This window comes from Onychostruthus taczanowskii, unplaced genomic scaffold, assembly GCF_017590055.1.
Source record: "Onychostruthus taczanowskii isolate IOZ18803 unplaced genomic scaffold, ASM1759005v1 scaffold1, whole genome shotgun sequence".
In the NCBI taxonomy this organism is placed as follows: domain Eukaryota; kingdom Metazoa; phylum Chordata; class Aves; order Passeriformes; family Passeridae; genus Onychostruthus; species Onychostruthus taczanowskii.
Window position 1 is genome coordinate 10,167,314 of NW_024496525.1, and position 18,522 is coordinate 10,185,835.

At 40.6% G+C, this 18,522-nt stretch overlaps 1 protein-coding gene across 3 annotated transcripts in view; it reads right to left on the reverse strand.

Annotated features, from left to right (window-relative positions):
• Positions 1-15,181, reverse strand: part of LOC121332285 (neuroendocrine protein 7B2-like) — a 41,401-nt gene extending 26,220 nt beyond the window's left edge. The window contains exons 1-12 of one of the 3 annotated variants that reach the window (XM_041397613.1): positions 15,001-15,181; positions 12,602-12,672; positions 12,140-12,236; positions 11,359-11,609; positions 10,727-10,887; positions 10,473-10,619; positions 9,370-9,444; positions 8,549-8,716; positions 7,176-7,311; positions 6,712-6,820; positions 5,734-5,881; positions 2,669-5,331 (exon numbers count right to left, since the gene is read on the reverse strand). In XM_041397613.1, the coding sequence (XP_041253547.1) occupies positions 3,746-5,331; positions 5,734-5,881; positions 6,712-6,820; positions 7,176-7,311; positions 8,549-8,716; positions 9,370-9,444; positions 10,473-10,619; positions 10,727-10,887; positions 11,359-11,609; positions 12,140-12,236; positions 12,602-12,672; positions 15,001-15,129 (3,078 nt within the window). In that variant the 5' untranslated portion in view covers positions 15,130-15,181 and the 3' untranslated portion in view covers positions 2,669-3,745. Of the gene's footprint in view, positions 1-595; positions 5,332-5,733; positions 5,882-6,711; positions 6,821-7,175; positions 7,312-8,548; positions 8,717-9,369; positions 9,445-10,472; positions 10,620-10,726; positions 10,888-11,358; positions 11,610-12,139; positions 12,237-12,601; positions 12,673-15,000 lie in introns of those variants that run through there. The other 2 variants (XM_041397621.1, XM_041397630.1) reach the window with 2 other exon arrangements.
• Positions 15,182-18,522: the final 3,341 nt, after the last annotated feature.

Consider the following 18,522-nt stretch of genomic DNA (forward strand, 5'->3'; position numbering starts at 1 on the left):
ACATTAATTAACAGTCATTGCAAAAAAAAAGTTAATCAATTTTTTCATTTGACGAGAATACATCATCCACTCCACTATCCACCCCCTCCATGTTTATTATGCTATTTATAAAGCTCTGGTCTAAAAGACAAGAACTCTTCATCCAGGAACTGTGTTTTCCAGGCTCTATTCTTGCATTGCATGAAAAATCAATAACAAGAGACTGCCGAACAACCTGGATATATTTTGTTTGCACCTTAAGACAAAAGGCTTCCGACGTCATATGCACGGTTTTTCCCACCTGAAGCAAATAGGTTTCATTTGTTTTCTTGAATCCCTTTCACTAAATGGCAGCACGGTGTAGTTTAATTAGGAAAAAAAGAAAAAAAAAAAAAAACCAAAACAAAAAACAACCCAAAACCAACAACAAAAAAAAAAAACCCCACAACAAGCAAGTACCGCTTACTGTCCTCTGATAGGCTGAATTTTAATCAGAGTGCTTGATTTTTTAAAGCTCCTTTCCCCGTCACAACAGAGTCTAATTAAAATGCATCACTTCCAGTCCCCTGGATAAACAAACCCCCCGAGCTCCCCTTTTATTCCTCAACACACGCACAGCTGCCTGATTTCTTCACGCCAGACGTTTAAGGATGCTCCAGCGCTCCAGCAACCGGCGCAAGGCACCTGGAAACGTTTTTGAGGCAAAAATGGCTGAAAACCCCAGTGCTGGGAATATTCCCCGCTACGCCTGTGCGCGGCTCCCCCGCCGCACCGCGCTCCTCCCGCAGCCCTCCCGCTCCCCCGGGCGCCGCAGCCTCCGCTTCGCAGGGAAAACCCGCTTTTCACAGAGCATCCCCGCTGCCCCCCGCACGGCCGCGATCCCCTCCCCGCTCCCTGCTCCCGGCCCCCGGCAGCAGCAAAAAGCCGCCGGGCCCGAGCGCGCCGCTCACCTCCCGCTCCCAGCGCGGCTCTGCGGGGGCGGCGGCTCCGCGGCCGCGCATCCTCCGTGCGCTGCACGGCCGGGAGGAGCTGCCCGCGGGGACCGCCGCCACCGAGCGCCCCGGGGCTTTGTCCCACAAAGGGACATAAAGCTCGGGGGCATAGTAAAAACCTCCCGTTTTAACTTAGCAGTCTAAAAATGAAACGGAAGGGTTTTGATGCATTAATGGTGACAGAAATAAGCTGTTGCGTATTCACAACATCCATCTCCCTGCTGTGATTTCTGTCTCTAGAATAATATGATCATTGGTTTACTTACAGGGTGATAGTGTTACCCAACTGCAGGATTACAGGGTAGCAACACAGCAACCATCTCCAGGTAAATGGCTCCAGATGAAGCAAATGTAGACACATCCAGAGGTTACCAAGAAGATAACTACAAAAGTATCTTGCTAAATGAAATCTCTCATCTAACGCAGCACTTGGCAAAACGGTAGTTTCTAAAGATTATGTATCACACCTTCACTGTTACTGAGGGGAATGCATCATATCCCAGTTTAGTATAGCTATCCACAGAAAAACTCTGAGATTATACCCCATAAACCACAACAGTTCCATGAACTACATTTGCACATATAGAATTTTTTTTTTTGGCTGGTCTCTGGTACATTATGCAAGGTGTAACTTGCAGGATTTAGCAGTAGGGACTTCCATTTGGCATCTAGTTTTTTTTCTGCAAAACAGAATCAATTTTATATAAAGGGCTGTATGTCCAAACTGTTCTGCAAAGCCCTCTAAAAACAGACCCTAAACTAAAATTTTTTTTCCTGCTTTCTTTGTCAGGGCCCTACCACTCTCCCAGAGAAGCCAAGGTTAGATGTTTCAAGACTAGCTTGCATGGATGATCAAAAGTAGCTTACTGCTCCACATAGGACAGACACATTGTTAATATGTACCAAACATTTTGAATGCTAATGCAGCTTTGACAATCACAAGTCTTAGTCTTCTAAACAAAAATCAGTGTAACACTTCACTATTACAGGAGTCAGACCTCATTTTCTTCCTGACACTGCCTTTATCTCCTTCTGTTCTATTTCCAGCTCCTACTTCCTTGCATAAGCCATGGCAGCTGGAAGTTGTTTTGCTGATCCTTACTTACCTCAGTGAGATGATCCAAAACATGGTGCTCTGGTGTCTGCTCAGCCTGTTGAGGGATCTGCCAGCACCAGCTAAAGGCAGGGGTAGGGGAATGTTGCCAAGAGAAGCAGCTTCCTCTTTGGATGGTGGTGAACTGCCTTATGCACTCCTCCACTTCATGAAACTGAAGCTTCCCATTCTTAACCACACCAGCAAGCAATCTGGTTAAGATCTTTGCATGGCTGGCTGCCTGCTATTAGATTTTACAGCTTTGTGGCAAGAGTAAGGCAGAAGGTTTCCACAGATCAACAAGCTAAACCAATTCAACTTGCAAGTTGGTGGACACATGGGGAAGGAGACAGGGAAAAGAACTATTCTTTTGGCTAACATATCCTCTTAAGAAGTTCAGGAGACTACTGCTGATAAATTATGCTGCATCATGCCTTTTGCTAGTTGTGAGAATTACCAATATGTAGCTAAGATGAACAAAAGGGACAGCCAGAACAGCTTTACTTCTGGCTTCAGTATTTTCAGACTTACTAATTTTGGTGTCTACAGTCTGCATATAACAGCATAATCTAACTTTCCAAGTCATTATAGAAGAACAAGCTCCAAAAAGGGAAAAACAATGGTTTTATTAAAACCAAAAGGATCCAGTGCTCCAGTTCTAACATTTTGCCAATAAGCAATTCACACATATAAAAACGGTTTCAAGTGTTTACTCAAATAATTTTACAACTGATGACAGACAAACAGTTTTCATTCCAAAAGATGTAAACATTTGCTTGTGCAAATAAACCTTTAACACGCTATGGCTTCTTACATTCGTCTCTTGCAACACTTTCAGCATCTAAACTCAGCTTCTGCACCACTTAGTTAACATAATTCTACAGCTCTAAAAATAAGTTAACATTCCCCTCTCATATTAAGACAAAACATTTTATTACTCATAACTGAAAATACTTGGTACCTACTGCAGAACACAACACTGGATGAAGTTTTAAGACTTTTCAATTCTTGAATAAACTGCACATTTATTTTCCATGTGTTCTAATAACTCTCCAGTGTGTGTGCACACATGGATTATATTTTGACATTTACCTACTAAACAAGTAAAATATTCTCCCAATTCACTCCAACAAAAATAAAACATTGTCTCAAAAGAAACAGAGCTCACAGGAGGTTCAACTTAATAGTATCAAGGGGTGCTACAGTACACTTAAAACTAAGAAAGTACATAAATTTAACTAATACTCAGCACCAAAACACTTCCTTTTATATATCTGTTTAATTCATTTTAAGTATTTGAGAAACTGTTTTTGAACTTGATACTTAATCTAAATACTGCAAGAACAGTTGTGGGAGATGCAGCATGTTTTTAGATGCTGAGATAATCAAAACCTGAGATCTAACACAAACATTTGTGTTAGATTATTTACAGATTAACAGATTATTTTTGTTTCATAAGTCAAATTCATTTAGTTGAACTGACTAGCACTTACAGAAGTTTCAGTAAATGAAGAAAACCTCAACATCAAATAAATTGCTATTTGCACATCTTCACAAATCATCCATTTAAAACAAAAGAAATATTACAAATAAAAAGAGCTAAAAAAAAAAATCACACAAAATTAGATTTCTCTAAAGGTTAACCAAGTTACAAGAACCCATTTGGCCATCACATTTGATCTTATAAGTCTATTGGCTTTGCAGTTGGTAGCAGTTTTACTTCAGATATTGGATTCTTTGGAGAGCCTCTATAACGAACTCTTTCTTTTCCTGAAGCACTCCTTGCAATCATAGATTTTTCTGGGGCATCACCTGGAACACTTATATTTGCAGTAACTTTCAAATTGGATTTAACCATTTCATGATTGGTTAGATCTTCTAAAACAGACTTTGATGGATGAACAGTTGCTTTTTGTTCACGGATTCCAACAGTTCTGACAGAAACACCAGGCTTGTCTGATGGATTTAATGGCCTGTAACATGATTTGGATGCTAAGTCTAGCTGCTTATGAGCTACAGAAACTTGGTCACGTGTGCTTTCACTCCTGCATGGCAAAAGCACTGAATTCCTTGAGGGCTTTTCTGTGCAGGGGAACAGGGCAGAATCATAGCTCAAAGATTTAACAAGTGGTGAACCAACAGCACTTGATTTAACCATCTGAGATCTTACAGATTGTCTGTTAGCCTCCAAAAGGGAATTTATTCTTCTTATAGACTGTCTAACCGGAGTACGTTGAAACTTCAGGGGCGGTTTAGTTTTGCTTGAAGAATTCGGATCATTTAACGAAAGCTGGTTGAACCACTGTATGTGGTCAGAAACCTTCCCGTGGTCAGAAACAGTTGATGTTTTAGTTAAAACTTGATCCGAATTTTCAGCTTTCGAGTACTGATTGCTCATTTCATCTTGTGATTTAGGCAACTGTGAAGTAGGCAGCTGTCCTGCCAAAGAAGGTTTAGCAGTACCCTCTTCCAAATTACAGCACTTTACCATACAGCTTTCAGCTGTTTGTGAGTGTATTAATTCCATTTCTTGTTTTCTTCCAGAGAAATCTGATTTGTGTAAGTCATCTTTTGCTGAACTGTTCTCAGCAGTAAACTTCTCTTCCTTGGCTAGTACTTCAGGCATAGGAAGTTCTTTTACTTTTTTTATATCTGGTTTTGGGACCTGAAGTTCAATCTCAATAGAAGTTTTGAAGTTTCTTTTCTCCAAAACATCAATTTCCTCTTTTTTTGATTGCTGTTTATCAGCAGCAGAAGATGGATTAGATTGGTGCAACAGCTCTCTGGGTTTTACATTTGCTAGATTTTCAGAAACTTCTTCCACTAACAATTCTTTCGCTGAACTGAGCCCTGAGGGACACGGAGATTCATTTAATATCTCACTTGCTACAACTGAGAGGGGTGATTTCTTATCACCTATCAAATTGTGAAGAATACTCCCAGATGCAGAGAAGGCTTGCTTAACTTTCAGTAATGTTTCTGTAGTTGAATTATTTTCATCTTCACAAAGCACAAGTTCCAAGTTGTCTTGTTTGCTTACAGCTGCAGATTTGAATTCGTCTGGAATAACTGGAGGCTTTCCAAATATCAAAACAGATTCTGAAGAGCTGACTCCCATTTCAGAGTGTACAGGCAGAATTTGCTCATTCTTGCTGATCACCTGAGAATCCAGAAGAGCAGGACTGTTCCATGACATTCGGTGAACTACTTTATTGTGACATTTTGGAGTCAGCAAGTTTTCTTCTGACTTGCTTACATTCCTTGAACCTTAAAATAAATACCACAGTGTTTAGAAATAATTTATTGTGATTTCAATAACTATATTGAAGACAAAATTCTTAGTAAAAAATAATTATCAAAGCAGCACTGAATTTAAAGATGTCATTATGCTGTTAAACTACAGAAATGTAAAAAAGGGTTATATTTTAAGTGAAATCATGCATCTCCTCTTGTTTAATTAAGAGAGCTACTAAAATGCACTAGAAACACAAGCTTGTTCTAAAACAATTCTTTTTCCCAAGAAGCCATTAACATACAAGTGACTTTTGACTTAGCTAGAAGCATACTTTTAATCCAACTGCTTTTATACTTTTATCCATGAAGTTGCTTTTGCAAAGTAAAAATAGTTTTCCCCATCTAATATATTTAGGCAAGTAGTTAGGCAATCACCTTTCTTAGGGAATTTTTCGTTGACATACGGGCTGAAGAGTACATCTCTTCTTGCACATTCAGTTCCACCCTCCAAACCTTGTTGACTTGCAAGACGCCTTCCAATATTTTCTGATCTATTGCCAGCTGCACATCCTGATACAATATTCTTGAACAAACAAAAAGTGTTAATTGCTTTTATATCAACTTGTAATTTGGAATCTCATTTACAGAGGCTACACAAATCAGCCACAGCAGCCTTTTCTTGACCATACTTGCTCTCTGCAGACATAGGTGGGGAACAGCCCCCCTGCAGCCAGGCAGGCTCAACCACACTGTGAGCAGAGCGACTCTGAGCACAGGCTCTGCCAGGTCAGACTCAGGAACACTGAGACACACTGATCACAAGAGTGATGGGTTGATCCCAACAAGCAGGCAAGCTCCCATCCAGCCACATGCTCACTTTCCAAAAGGAAAAGGGACACACAAACACCACAGACGAAAAAAACCCAAACCCACACAGGATGCAAAGGTCATCACTTACAACAGTCAGGTCAGTTCTCAGCAAGCCTCGGAGCAGTAGCTACTTTCCACAAATTATCCCCATCCTATTTTTACTGGTGAGCTTAACATTACATGGCATGGAATTGCTCCTAGGTCAATTCAGGTCAGCTGCTCCCTCCCTCAGTGTCTTGCCCCATGCCAGCCAAACGCAGTACAAGCCGATCCGTAACTGCTATGCCAATAAACCTTCAGCTTCTTGTACTTGACAGCAAGCAGGTTCAATTAACACTGGGATCCCTCCAGTAAAAAATGCATCCTGAAAAGCAATGCCCCAAACTCTGGATTAAAACCTACAGTCTAATGAGAGGACTGGGTGCTTACCATTTCTCTGTTGCTTTTCCCCAAGCCTCCACTACAAAATACATCCTTCCTGCTCCTGAAAAGCAACGCCCCAAACTTTGGATTAAAAACTAAATGAGAGGACTGGGTGCTTACCATTTCTCTGTTGCTTTTCCCCAAGCCAAATTTCAAGCGTAAAGACCTACGAACCATTTCTTTTCGGCTTATCTTTGGAGAAAAACAACCTGTCTTTCCTGATTCAGCCCTGGAAGGACACAAGGGAAGAAGGGACAAACGCTTTAGGAGGACAATGAAAACATCCTGACATTTATTTACAGTCATTTCCTTCAGTTTTACTTATTTTATTGCCTTCTTGCCCACCTTTCTTTAATAGGCACAGAAAGTCTCTTAAATATATAAGCCTATATATTAAATATATAAGCCAATACCACATCTTATTTTATTTTGAGCTCAATTTTGCAACATCAGAAGATCTGGTGGTTGTAAGATTACTGTAAAAATTTACCAAAACCAATCATTTCAGAGACAGATTGAGGTCATTATTCAAGGGGTCTAGACACATCTTTCCAATCTATCTTTAAGTTTTGAGAGTTAATTACCTGTAGAGTTTTTTGCTTGCAAGTCTTTTACTTCTTCTATTCCCCGTACTGGACACATGATTTTCACCCATGGTTGAAGGAGATAGTGAGGTTTGTGATGACTCAAGACACACACAAGGACTTGCTTCAAACTGAACTACAGGGATGAAATTGTATTTATATGAACTTAAAATAGTCACTTTTTTTCAGATAAAGACAAGTTAACACAATAAAGTACATGTTTTTAAACAGCACAATTTTTTTTTTTGCTTCTTTTGTAGAGTGCTGGCTTGAAATTACTTTGATTTCCACCTTAAAATTAAACAAAGCTGTTGCTTGTAGCATCCATAAAAGTGGCTGGAATGCAATTAATTATGTGCTACAGATATCACTACCTCAAATAAGTTCCTACACTATTATCATCAGATCAGTTCCTCAAATTTAGGAGAGCTCAAGAAGAAAAATTAGACAGTCTCACTATTATTTGCAGTGTGCTTTTTTCTTTTTATTCACTTAGCTAGAGCAGCTAAAGCAACAAAGAAGAAAAGAGTTGGTTTTCTCTACTACTGGACATTTTATGAAACACATGTATCACTGCTATCTTTATAAATGTCATTGCTTTTGTTTGCTTATCCATAGAAATAAGAATTTCATGGAGAACATGAAATGATTTAATAAGAAGTGCACTAAGTTTTATAACGCTCATTTTGGGGGGGGTGGGGGTGGAATCCAAGCAAATCAGCCAATCTAGAAATATCCTTCCATTCTAACTTCAGTTGGCAGCATATTAAATAATGAACTAAAAATAAAACAGGATTCTCAGAATAGCCTGATGGTTGGAAACACTCTAGTAGAATAAAGTGGTACTAAAGCATTGTCAAACAAAAGTAAAATGTTCTCTAGAGTTTTGAGATGTGGCATCTAGAGGAAAAACAAGATGTGACAGGACACCACAAAGAAGCTTTATAAAAGCAACAATTACATTTCTCATAGAGCTAGGAGCAGCTATTTAAGTATTTAGGAGCCAGAAGCTACAACTTTCAAAAGGCTGGAAGCACAGGCAGTTTTCAAGGATTTGTGTGCCAAGAAAGAAACAGAAGTATAACCTGAGTGATCATAGAGAGTAAAGAAGGTAAAAGGACATCAGGATTGCAAGTATGAGAGATTAACAGAACAAAAAAATGAGCAAGAGAATTTGGCTTTTGCTCAATCCATGTAACATGAATTACCAATGAACATAAACATACACTGTTTACCAAGATGGGGAAGTAGTGCAAGGAACACTTCAGCAATGAGCAGCAATGACTGTCTAACAAGAACAAATGGCTCCACTCTTAAATTAAGAGCCACCAACAATCACTTCAAGCAGCAAAGAAAAAGTAATGGCACTGTACCTGATGCTGGTGTTGAGCTGCTGTTAAATATGCTACTTGGCAAAAACTCAAAGGCAAAATTATGCTTAAAAGAGCGTCTCTTCTTGCTGGACAAGCCCTGAGAGCAATCAGTTGGAAGTTTCCGCTTGGTACTTGGAGTAAGAACCACCGGAGTCACTGACGAAAAGACTGAAATTAAGAAAATCAAACTTGCAGTAATAGCTTAAAAGTTGGAGAGTTTAGTAAACAGATGTTTTGGATTTTTTTTTTAACTCTGAAAAAAATTTGTTGCAAAAGCTTAGCCAAAGTGCATGCATTTTGAACATGCAAAGCAACCAGTATAGCTAAGGGTTTGATTTTTTATTTTGTTGGGTTTTTTGAAAGTTTAGACTACCAGAAAGGAAAATCCAAACCCACAGATCAATGAAACAATATAGGTATTAGGAGGAAGTAAATGTATAGTCATCTGCTGGAAGTTTTAGAGACAGTAAGTGTGAAAGAATTTTAGTCCTGGCAGATTCATTCCAAGGATGATAAAATGCTGCACTACTGCACTGAAGCCTTAGTGGTTCATTAGCTAACAAGCACAAGTTTGATTGGATAATCCACCCAGAGCTAAACCACACAGCCCGCTACTGTGGTGATTGTAGCTGCTCCAAGAATTACAGTAAATGCAGTATCCTCAATAAATATGTATCTATATTCCATTTCAAACAATTTAAATTTAATCACTTGCCTTCAACGAAGTTCTAATTCTTCAGTTAAAATTATTATTGAATATAGTTAACAAATCCAGAAGATACTGCATGGGCTTTACTCAGTACAAATACACCAGTACCTACCGCTTCTGTCTTGTTGAGGTGTAGTGGAGGGTGTTCTGTTAGATTTAAATTTATTCAATGCTCCACTAACAATATCTGAAATGCAAGACACACCGAGCAATCAAATTTAAATGTGAAGCCTGTCTTGCTCTATTTTCAACTCACATTTAACTCATATTTTTTTTTCAGGAAGAAAGAAAGTAAATCAGTTTAAGTGGTTGTTTTATGTACAGAATATCTCAACCCAGATCTTCCCACCAATGTACTTTTTATTGCTTTCATAACAGCTGAAAATCTATTTTCTTTAAAATAAAAATTATTTCAAAAAAACCAAACAAAAAACCCAACAAACAAACAGAGCAGAGAAGTACAATACACAAAAACCACATGCCATGGCATGGTATAACATACCTACAGTCTTAATTTCAACTACTGTCAGGTTACGTGAGCTAAATAAATACCTATGGTTTTACAACAATACATAAAAGATCCTTTTGCAGTGGATTTGAATGAAGTCAGGCATACATGTTCCATGGTATTTCCTCTAAGAGAGTGCAGAACTGAGAATGGACCATTTGATTGCCCATATGTGGCAAAAAACCCCAACTCAACCCTGTTGAACACTGAAAAAACCTCAGCCAAAATCCCAGATCCACGATACCAGAACAGAGAGTATCCACTAATACCCAATTCATATTTACACTTCAAAACACAAATTAGCTACTCTAATTCAAATCACACTTGCCATTTTCAACCCTGCTTTTTCATGAGCTGACTTCTCAAAGTATATATTAAAGTACTATTTCAAAGTTAGCAACAATAAACAAACAAACAAACCCTTTAGCCTTCTGCAACAGGATCTGAAGCTGACTCACCAAAAAGCCAGAATGTTAATTTGGCTATACAAATCCAAAACAGCTTCTTCAACAGAAGAAACAGACTAGAAAACTCTGAGTAAATACACAATAATGTGATTACTGAAGTCTCATATAGATTTTTCAAATTGAACCCAAGCAGTTTTGAAGACATCTGCTCTGCTTGTGGAAGAAGCAAGTGCTTAGGGTCAGACAACCTGAAGTCTCAATTCTGTTTTTGGTTTTGAAAGTTTCACAAAACATACCTACCCCCAACACTTCGGTGCTTCCTCCTCTTACATTCACTGGGAGATTCATTTTCACTGTCTTCATGGCCCCACAGTGAGGGAGTAGATTGAAAGACATCAACACCCAACATTGAAGGAATCTTTTCTAAGATAAATTCTGGTACTTGTCCTGGAATAGTTAAGAAATACTTTTTTTTAATGATTCTTAAAAGTTGAAAAGAAAAGCTGTACACAGGTTGGTGCATTGAGCACGCTGCTAAGCATTTATCATCTTACCGATTTCTGCCGCATGGTCAATAAGCGTTTCCACAACAGCAGCTTGCAAGCGAATTTTTTTTTCTGTACTAGTGGACATCTTTTCATTTTCATTCGAGTGCAAGAGGTTGGGAGCAAAAATCACTGCCAGATTACTGCTATCCATTCTGTTTTCATTGGATCTTAACAAGAAAAGGTTTTTAAAATTAGAGTTATCAGATAATATAAACAGTGGAGAAAGAAGAGACCAAATAAGACAAATGCAGTTAAAAAAAATAAAAATGGACTCATTCACTGGAGTCTTATATAACAAGATTAATGTACAGATTCATGCATTCCAAGCCAGACAATTGCACAACTATGTTACTGAAATCAAGAAGTTATAGATCCCCCTCAATTTTAGGGAACGCAAGGTATCAAATTATGGTAATTCTGCTGAACAAAGTTTGAATAAAGTCAAGTCTCCAGTTAATTAAGTTTTCATAAAGAAAACCTTGGATTTATGAAATAAAAGACTATGTCTGAATTTAGTGACTATCTGCAGATATGAAAGCTTAAAATGGCAAACCACTCACAGAGTTACAGCACTTGCCTGGACAGAGAAGCAGTTAAGGGAATTCAGAGCTGTTTACAAACACACCCTTTACACTGACCTTAAGGACACAGTCCTCAGAAAGTTGAAAAAGTATCTCAAAGCTGCAATTGTCCTGTCAGCCATCAAACATGACAGCAACACTGTTGCAGTTTTCTTCTCATTTCCAAGCTGCTGAGCTTTGAACAGGCCTTCCTGCAGGTGAGGTGGAAGGATGGGCTCTGGCAGCTCTCTAAAGAACTGTTTGAGAAGCCCTGCCACATCACATGGCAGTGCAGCTGAGAGGCAGTTTTCACCTTGATCCAGTTTGCTCTGAAATTTTTCATAAGAAACACAATTTAAAGTCCTCAACATAGTCTCAGATTTCTAAATTTAGGTAGCAATGCTCTAGCCCGTGTCACAACAGTCATATCTTCCCCACTGTTAGTTTCAGCCTTGTCATGTTTTACTCAACTACATTATCTACAATGAGGCACATCATCTCATTGTTGTCAGACCAAGTGTATTAATTTAGAGGCTTCCCATCTTCCCTCCACCAGAGAACATTGCTAAACAAATAGCCTCATAGCATCCAGTGTGTACAATTGCTAATGAGTTCGCTCAGTCCCAAACTATTCTCATCACCTGGAAGGCAAAATATTTAAAAGAACAAGAAAAAAAAAAAAAAGGGGGAAGCCTGGCAGCTTCTCAACTAGATCTCCTGTCACTTCTAAAGCAGGGAATATTACCAATCTACTTCCAGTATTAAAACTCAAATATGACTGAAGAGAGTCCAAAAATTAAAACATGCCCAAGTGAAAATGCAGCTTATAAAGGAAAAAAAGAGCAGCTTTAGAGAATACCTTTAAAGCTTTTAACCGAACAAGAGATCCAGACTTCCTGAAGAGTCCCTCAGTATGAACATGTTCTTCCAAATATCCACATGTATCAACGAGAAAGCTGAGAAAAGAACAGTAACAGTTCTGGTGCTCAGAATAAAGCTTGGGTTTTTTCCACAACAACTACTTCGTGGTTTTTTTTTTTTTGTAAAACTGTTCCACAACAACTATTTCGTGGGTTTTTTTGTAAAACTTAGTATATAGAATAATTTCCCCCAGTGACAAGAGTATAAAGAAATACAGCTGAATAAGAGCTCTGAGTTCCCTGACTTCTGCATCCCTCCTTTTCCACCTGGAACTATTCTCATAATCCCCAGAAGCTCTAGTAGGCATGGAACAAATATTACATTGCTTCTTCTGACAAGGGCTCAATATCATAAAGACAGCAAAGTAAGCACAAAATCTAAAAATACATGGCTAATTTACCTTGGAATATAACCATATTCTGGCACAAGTGATTGTGGTAACGCATGAAAACATATTCCAAAGATTTTACCCTGAAATACAAAATTGAAATCATGTCATTCCAAAGTTGATATAATTATCAACCACATGTTACAAAGAAGCACACATTCCACAAGTAGACATAAGGGTAGTTAAGACAAAACAAAGTCCTTCAGATAAGACAGATAAGAGGTATTGTCTGGAAAAGCACTGTCATCTCCAGAGATCTAAAACTGATTCTAGTGGCAGGTAACACCCTAGATGATTGTGAAAGAGTAGAAAGCTTTTCTGCAGTATGTTTTACACTTCTTATTTGACAATAAGTTAGTTTTCTTATAAAACTCACAAATCAGTAAGGATATTAACCAGATTGTTTGGGAATCTCACCTTAGTTTTTCAAATTGACTATACCCTATTTGTCTTAAAAATCAACATAAGACAATTGAAATAGCTTTTTTTTTAAAATAAATTTTTCTTCATCTCAGACACTCAAGACTGCTCTTTTTGAAAGGATTCAACTCAACAGAACAATCTAGACAACTGTTCTGAACCTCATATTTAGCACTTGTTCTTAAAAAACTGGTCTCTACTGCGTTACAGCAAGGCATTGGAGTGTGTTACATATTAGAAAATGAGTAAATCTCATCAGTCACTACTACTGCTGTTCACCCACCGCATCAACAACTTCTACTTTATTTTTTTATGTTCATGTTTACAGAACATGCAAGCCAGTCTCGCTCTCAACCAGAAGGGGACTGGGATTATGCCCAACTTGTTCTTAGAGCTGAATGCAAACTGTTAGTCATTCATAGCTGAAATTCAACTGCTGCCCACGTTAGGAAAAGTTAATCAGTAACTAACGCATTGGACCCAATCTAATCTGTCCTACAGAAAACAAACAGCACAGAGTCAGGAAAGAGAAGCAACACATCTGTCATTGTGTTCCAGGTTGCTACCAAAGCTACAAAAAGAAAACTAACTCCAAGAGAACGTTTTTTCTGTATGTACAAGATTACATACTAGAAAATTCCAGTGGTTTGGAATACGACATTTAGAATTCCTAACTGATATACTCACTTCACTAGGTTTTGTCTGAAGTATCAGAAGTCGTGATTTAATTTCTTCTTAATAACTAAAGCTAATAAAATTATGTCTGTTCTCTTGTAACAGAAATAAGGCATCCCATGGCAAAACAAATGTTATTCTGTAGCTTTCCCTACCTTGCTCAGTAGTTTTCTTCCTTGCATACAAATTTAAGCACTACAGACAGCAACAAACACATCTTTCATCAGGACATACATATATTGCTCACAGTTCTTATAATCTTCCCTTCAAATGGAAAAGGAAAGAAAATTCTAGAACCACGTTTGATACTGACAAGGGGAAGAAAACTAATTCTAACTTTACCCTTGCTTCCTCCCTTTCCAAACAAGCCAACTCAAGCACATCTTCCCAACTTCCTTAGTTTACATTGGCCAAGGATTACTGCAGCAGCGTGTAATGTCTTCTCAGCCTTACAGAAAGCTCAGTCTGAGGATGTTCAGCTCTGTGCCATACCAGTTGCACAGAGATCTTGTTTGGAACTTGACCATGGTCCACACTTCATAAACTGGAGTCTACCAGAGAATCAATATTCTCTAATGGATCTCAGTGCTGGCATCCATTATAATACATCAGTTTTAAATAATAGTCCTGAGACAGAAAATACTTCTTTCCTTCATCAAATTCAAAACAGATATTCAAGGCAATGGGAGAGATTTCATTCCTGGACCACTGGCATATCAAGGCAAGAGCTGTCTGTACCAAAATACTTAGTCATGCCTTATACTAAGAAACCATGCAAATAGAGCCCTTCAAAAAAAACCCCCAAAAATCTAAGAAATCACGTAAAAGACACACAGCTTTTAGAAAGAACACCGTAGCTATAGTCCGAGAAATAATACATTTACTAAGACTTTAATTCCCTGGTGAGTGACCCAACCACAGCGAAGCACGAACAGCCCTCGCACGGTCAGAGGCGAGCGGGCGTTTCAGCGGCCAGCAAGGCACGGACAAAACAGGAACACATCTCCATCGCCGCCCGGCCTGCCAGACTGCCGGGGGCGGGGCAGCCACTGCCACAGCCTGCCTGGATCATAACACGGCCGCATAATGCCCCCCGGAGCACTTGCACGCTCTAGGAAAGGGGGGAAAGCTCTTTCCCCATTACAGGAGGCGATGCCCTGTTAGGGGCTGGCAGGAGCCGCTGCATTACGGGAACGGCACTGCTGCCGGAACCAGCGCTCCCGGCGACAGGACCAGGACCGGCCGCTGGACCCGTGCGAGCTCTGGCTCTGCCCGGCCGGGAAGCGGAGCCCTCCGAACTCCCGCGCCCCGCTCACCTCCGCCGCTGCAGCTCCTGGCGCCTTGGCCGCCGCCAGGCAGCTCCCGCTCTTCACCTTGATCCCGTACGAAGCCCGGAGCTCCTCCAGCACCGCCAGCCGCACCAGCCTCCGCCTCTGCTCCGCCATCCCCGCGCCTCCCCGGCCCCGCCGCCCTCAGAGCCCGCCGGGCGCCATGGCGGCCGCGCTCACCGCCCGGCTCAAACCCAGCGCGCGGCCCCGCCCGCGCCTCTCATTGGGCCGCTCGCCGTTCGAAATCAGGCCCCGGCCGCCCAACGGCCACGCGGGGCTGCCCGCCGCGCCTGCCTCCGTGCGCCGCCTCAGAGCCTACACAGCCAAGACCCCGCGCGCCGCTCGCCGGCGATCGCGCTGGATGCCTAAGGGCCCGGGGGGGCGGAACGGTGGGAGCGCCCTCAGCCGTCCGTACACACATCTGCTTCAGCCCTCCGTACACACATCTGCTTCAGCCCTCTGTCCCCAGATCTGCCTTAGCCGTCCGTACACACATCTGCTTCAGCCCTCTGTCCCCAGATCTGCCTTAGCCGTCCGTACACACATCTGCCTTAGCCGTCCGTCCCCACATCTGCCTCAGCCCTCCGTACACACATCTGCTTCAGCCCTCTGTCCCCAGATCTGCCTCAGCTCTCCGTACACGCATCTGCTTCAGCCCTCTGTCCCCAGATCTGCCTCAGCCCTCCATACACACATCTCCGTCATCCCTCCGTCCCCGCACCTGCCTCAGCCCTCCGTCCCCACATCTGATCCCCAGATCTTCCTCAGCCCTCCGTCCCCGCACCTGCCTCAGCCCTCCGTCCCCACATCTGCCTCGTCCCTGACACGTCCCCGCCCCTTGCCCCCACAGGTGTCCGGTGGTGCCGAGTTTGGGGGTGGTTCAGTTGGTTGCTCGCTTGGAAACAAGCGTCTCTTTCTCCAAAAATAAGCTTCAAGTAAAAACAGCTGCCCACCGCAGTTTTGGGGGTAAACTGGACTCTTCCGCCGTATCTGATGGCATGGGAATGTCAGGTATCAGTACGGAGAAAATGTCGAGGTCCTTCCCACCTGCTTCTGTCATTGTCATTGCTTTTTCCCTTGCATTACGTGCAGGACTATCCAAGGTGATCCATTACTTCCATCACTTTCTGCTGACAAAGCCACACTCCGCAATTTAAGTGGCACTTGAACCATTAGCACCAAGTTTGGCTTGTACTTTCTAAATTTGGGTTCCCCTGCCTGTTCCGTACAGTGAACTCAGACTTCTGCAGCAGAGTCATTCTGGGCTTTGCACCCTGTTGTTATAGCAAGAACTGCTTCCTTTTTTCCTTGGTGTTTTTAAATTTGGTTTTCTGGGGGTTTTGTTTGTTTGTTTTTTGGGTTTTTTCCTATTCCGAAGTAACTCTTCTCGTGCCAACAGCACTAAAGTTAACCAAATCCAGTCTTTCTGTGTAGTCAGCAAAAAAGCACTGTACCAAAAATAAGCTTTCCAGCTTTTCCTTTACCAATGTTCTGTTACTAGTTCTAAAGCAAGTCTTACTTCACTGAGAGAAAGACTAAGATTACCACAAAGCTTAGACACAGAATGATAACGAGCTCATTACAGTGCTCCGAGCACTTAGGGGCACAAAAGCTAGAGAATAAAAAGAGAATAGCTAGAATTTTTCCAAATGTCAGCGAAATGTAAACCCTCTTACAAATTACATAGAAGAAAGACTTAGCAGCAGTAATAAAAAGCAGATTGGAAACAAATTTTCTTAAGTAAACCCCCATGATTTTGATTATGGATGTCAAAATCATGTCATTGTATAAAAGTAATATTCCTCTAAATGTGGTTTTAGTGTAACCTTACTGTAAGTATTATCTGTCCTGGCATTGAAACATGCTGGCATTGAAATGGTATGAAAATACAAAGTTTCAACCCTAAAATATCACAAAATTTCTCTAAATACGAGAAAAATAAAAGTAAAGGAATCAAGTAAATAGCTGCCATAAAATTTAATTTAAACAATCTCTATTCCAACTTAGTATTTTGTAGTAATGATGAATTGCACAAGGGGGAGCTGTGACTGGATAAATATATCAGAACTTTTCGTATTGAGTATTTTCTGTTCAGTATTCACTTAAGAAGAAACAGGTTATGATAGAATGTGCTGCATTATTTTTACAAAAAAATGTGGTGTGGATAATTTTTTTACCTTTTGCAGGAGATATTTAAAGTGACAGTATTATCCAAATTTTTCCAAAACCATTTGTCAAATATTTTCATATTCTTTCAGTGACTATTTTGGCATGTTTCTGTTTTATTTGCAGGTAGACACTGGAGCAGGAAAAATTACTTTGCAAATAAGAACTATAGTTTCACAACCATTTGTATCATCCCAACTCAAATCTATGACATCCATTTGAAATCGAGTTAGGAAAAATAAGCAGCTGTTTGGCATTGTCCTGGGGTGACTGTATGATGCTTGTATCCCGAATTGTCTGTTCTGCTTATGCTGGATGTTGAGTTTTGTGCTTTTAAAGTAGATCTGAGGGCAAAGTGGGGAGAAGGAGAAGCAGTGGAATGTCTGAGGCGGCTGTATTCCAAAACATAAAAACAGGAGCTTCAGCTCTTTCTCAGTGCGTGTGTCTGCAGCACGGACAGTGAGAGAGAAATGGGAGTTTTTCTTTGTTTTTCTCTGGTTTTCCTCATTAGTTGTGGCAAGGAAAGTTTTTCCAAGACTGTGTCTTTTTTCCTGGAGATGTTCAAACCTGCTCTGGACCGAAACCCCACAAAACCGCCGTGGCTCACAGGGGCCTGGGATGCAGCAATTCCCAGCACAGGAGGGACTGATAACAGACTGGGTGAGCAGAGCTGCAGCCCATGACAAGGACTTTCTGAATTTGCCATCTCTTCAGAACAAGGAGAGGTCCCATTGTTTAATATTATTTATTTTTCCATGTTTGTGAGTACTTTGCTTGTTAAATAAACTGGTTTTTTCCACTTTTCTGCAAGGAAATCTTTCCCAAACTGCCTAGGGGAGGGGCTGCTTGAGTTTGCTTTCTAGAAACCACTTCAGAAGTTTCCTCCCAAAAATTTGCCCTAAACCAGGACAGACTTCTTCCCCTCGTCCTCCCCCTGCCCCAAATTGTCTCAGAACTGACATGCCAAGCTTCTGGAATTTTAAATAGTTCTAATTTTATGCTGCTATGGGTGAAATCATGTCCTGAGTGAAGTAAATTACATCATTCTCTTTCATCATCAGGTGGGCAAGGCTTAGGCACCTTTTTGCTTATTATACATAAATATTTGCATCCACACATAGACACTTTTTTTCATTAATCATATATAGGTATATGTTTACATTTTTGGAAAAAATCCCCAAAACATGAGCATCTACATTTAGTGTGGTATTTTGTGAATGTTGCAAGTTACTACAGAAATGACAGCTTTGAAAGAGAAGTTAAATGCATACTAATAATCTCATTTCAGTAACCACTCAGAACAGTTAGTGGTCAAATCAACCTGAAAATCAGCCAGAGGAAGCA